Genomic DNA, 2,621 nt, shown 5'->3' on the forward strand with positions numbered 1-2,621 from the left:
CCGCCGCCCGGAGGCCCTTCCGGGGCGCCCGGCGGCCCCGAGATGCGGCGAGTCAACTCTGCGGGCCGCGCGCCCCCCGGCGGCCTGCACGCGCGACGGATGTCCCTGGAGGGCACCGCCCGGACCACCGGGGAGACCAAGTACAAGGCGCCCGGCGGCGAGTACGGCTTCACCCCTGCGACCGGCAGGTGAGCTGGGGTGCTGGCTGAGCTGGGGCCCCGGGGGTGGGAGGTGAGGTCCATGGAGGCGCTGGCCAGGCCCCGCCATCAGTCAGGAGAAGACATCTACCTGGGCGTCTCCCCCGCCAGCGCCAGCGCAGAGAGCCGAGGGAGCCCACCGTCTGGGAGAGGCCTTGGAGGCTCCCTTCCCTGCTCCCTGGCCTCCCTGTGCTCTTCCCCCACCGGGCCCCCTCCTCTCTCTCCTCACTCCCACCCCTAGGTCCACAGGCCAAGTGTGGGTAGTGGGGTGGAGGTCTGAGCAGTCCCCAGGTGGAGGGAGTTCCCCACAACACAGGGATGAGCCCAGACCTAGGCCACACAGAAGGGAAGGGCATCAGGCGGGTGCTCTGGGGCCCAGACCTGGGGGAGCCCTGCTGTGGGGCACACGGAGGAGCCCTGAGCCCTCCCGTCCTTTCCGTGCCCTGCGGGGGGTGGGAGGATACTGGCCGACCAGCTCCAGGGTGAGCCTCACCTCTCGCTCTCCCTAGGTCCCCCCACTTCGGGAGTCCCATCAACACTTTCACCGTGAGGCCGGGAACGCGCCATCCCATCTCCTATGCCTACGCCGGGGCCCATCGGAAAGCCACGTCCTGAACCCAGAATTCTCAGTTCTACTCCAAGGGCTGGGATCTGGGCACTTGTGTTTGTGGGGGGTGGGGGGCAGCAGGTATTAGGCGGTCTGACTCAGACACTGCAGTCTTCGTTCTCCAAAGATGCACAGAGGGACACAGTGAGCCACGGAGGCTGGGGGACCATCGAATGCACTTCAGTCTCGCTCCCTGTGGGAGAAGGGGAGGAGCCTGTTAAGGGGCGGGGCCCTGAGTTAAACCACCTGGTAGGATCTGCATTAGCCAGACTTTACTGAAAGCAGTTTTACAAGCGTGGCCTACTGAGCAGGTTCTAAAAGTGGGGTGGGGCGCTGGCTCTGAACTGGAACCCTTGGGGATGATTGAGATTGCCTGCCAGGCCAACCGGGCGAGGGTGCAGGGCACTACAGGTACATCTTTTTAGCCTCCACCTGCTGCCACCCCCAAAGGTGATGCTCGGGGTCCCTAACCACACTGAGATGGCCCCAGGATATGCAGCACATAGGCATGGCATGTGGAAAGGGCACTGGAGCAGAAGTCCTTTGCATTCCCCCGGGGCAGGGCAGGGGGGAGGGGGGTGATGGTTCATTTCTCCTTGGCCCTGGCCCTGAGCTGGAGGGAGGCTTAGAGGGAGGAGAGGAGAGCTGGCAAGCTTGGGATGGGAAAAAGGCTAGGTCTTGTTTTCCTAGGCAGCCCTGATTTGGGGGACTGGACCTAAGGAGCCGTGAGGTCTGGGGCCTAACATCAGAGGATGCATAGCCAGGTCCCAGGGGCTGGGAGGGCCCGTTATTCCCACCCCCTCCGATAAGTCACCAGTGTTATTGAGGCCTTTGATGGTGGAAAGCCGTGGAGAGCAGGGGTGGCAGAGAAGGGGACAGAAGTCTGAGAGGGGTTTGCTGCCAGTGGGGAACACGTTTGGGAGAGTCACAAGTGTTCGCCCCCAGGGAGTTCTGAACAGGTAGACATGTCAGGAGGGGTCTTTGCTGGGCCCATCCAGGTTTTTGCCGATCATCCAGTGACTTCAATCCACACTTTTCAGAAGGGCTGGCCTGGGTGACACGTGCTCCCAGACATGGCATTTAACAGTATTCCTGGGTCTCACTTCCCTGTGTTCAGGTCCTGGTGGGCTGAATTCCCACGACATGCCAGGGCAGGCTGCCTTGGCACGGAGGGAGGGCAAGGGTGTGGCACCTCAGGAGCAGTCCGGCAGGGCGGTCACTAAGCAGCTCCCTTTAGGGACCTCAGATTCGTGGTAACCAGCGAGGAATGGGACTGCTGGGACAGCAAGTAAGCCACTTCAGGGACAGAAAGTGCAGGGTGGTTGGGCACCCAGGTGACCCAGGCCCGTCACCCTGATGGGGCAGGGTCTGGTTACCTGTCTTCAAGGGGCAAAGCCTCACCCCAATGCCAGCACTGACCCCCTCTGTATATATGTATGTATTTTCCCTGCACAACGTTTTATAAGAGTTCACTAACTTAACTGCTGTGTGAAGGCTTGCGGGGTGTGGACACCCCACTGCTCTGGGGTGGGTGGAGAAGGGCTGGGTCTCACTTGGCTTGGGAAATAAACAGGCCAGTTTGGACCGGCCTCCGGCTGTGTGACTGGATTGGTGACTCAGAGCTCCCAGGGTGTGATGAGAGTCTGGGGGAGCTCAGCCGGGAAAGCTGAGCACAGGGGTCTGGTGGATCTGGGGAGCTATTTACTTCATTTTATTTATTCATTGATTTATTTTTAATATGACCAGAGAGTGACACAGAAAGGGAGAGAGGGAAAGTGAGAAAGCAAGCCACCTGGTCTGGGACTTGAACCGTGGTC

General features: G+C 60.9%; 1 protein-coding gene across 1 annotated transcript in view; it reads left to right on the top strand.

Moving 5' to 3' along the window:
- Positions 1-2,393, top strand: part of CUNH6orf132 (chromosome unknown C6orf132 homolog) — a gene marked incomplete in the record, with an annotated part of 43,777 nt that extends 41,384 nt beyond the window's left edge. Inside the window, 2 exon segments of the mRNA XM_027771882.1 lie at positions 2-188; positions 707-2,393. Of these exon segments, the coding sequence (XP_027627683.1) occupies positions 2-188; positions 707-812 (293 nt within the window).
- Between the last annotated feature and the right edge of the window lie 228 nt (positions 2,394-2,621).

Source organism: Tupaia chinensis, unplaced genomic scaffold, assembly GCF_000334495.1.
Source record: "Tupaia chinensis unplaced genomic scaffold, TupChi_1.0 Scaffold000238_1, whole genome shotgun sequence".
In the NCBI taxonomy this organism is placed as follows: domain Eukaryota; kingdom Metazoa; phylum Chordata; class Mammalia; order Scandentia; family Tupaiidae; genus Tupaia; species Tupaia belangeri.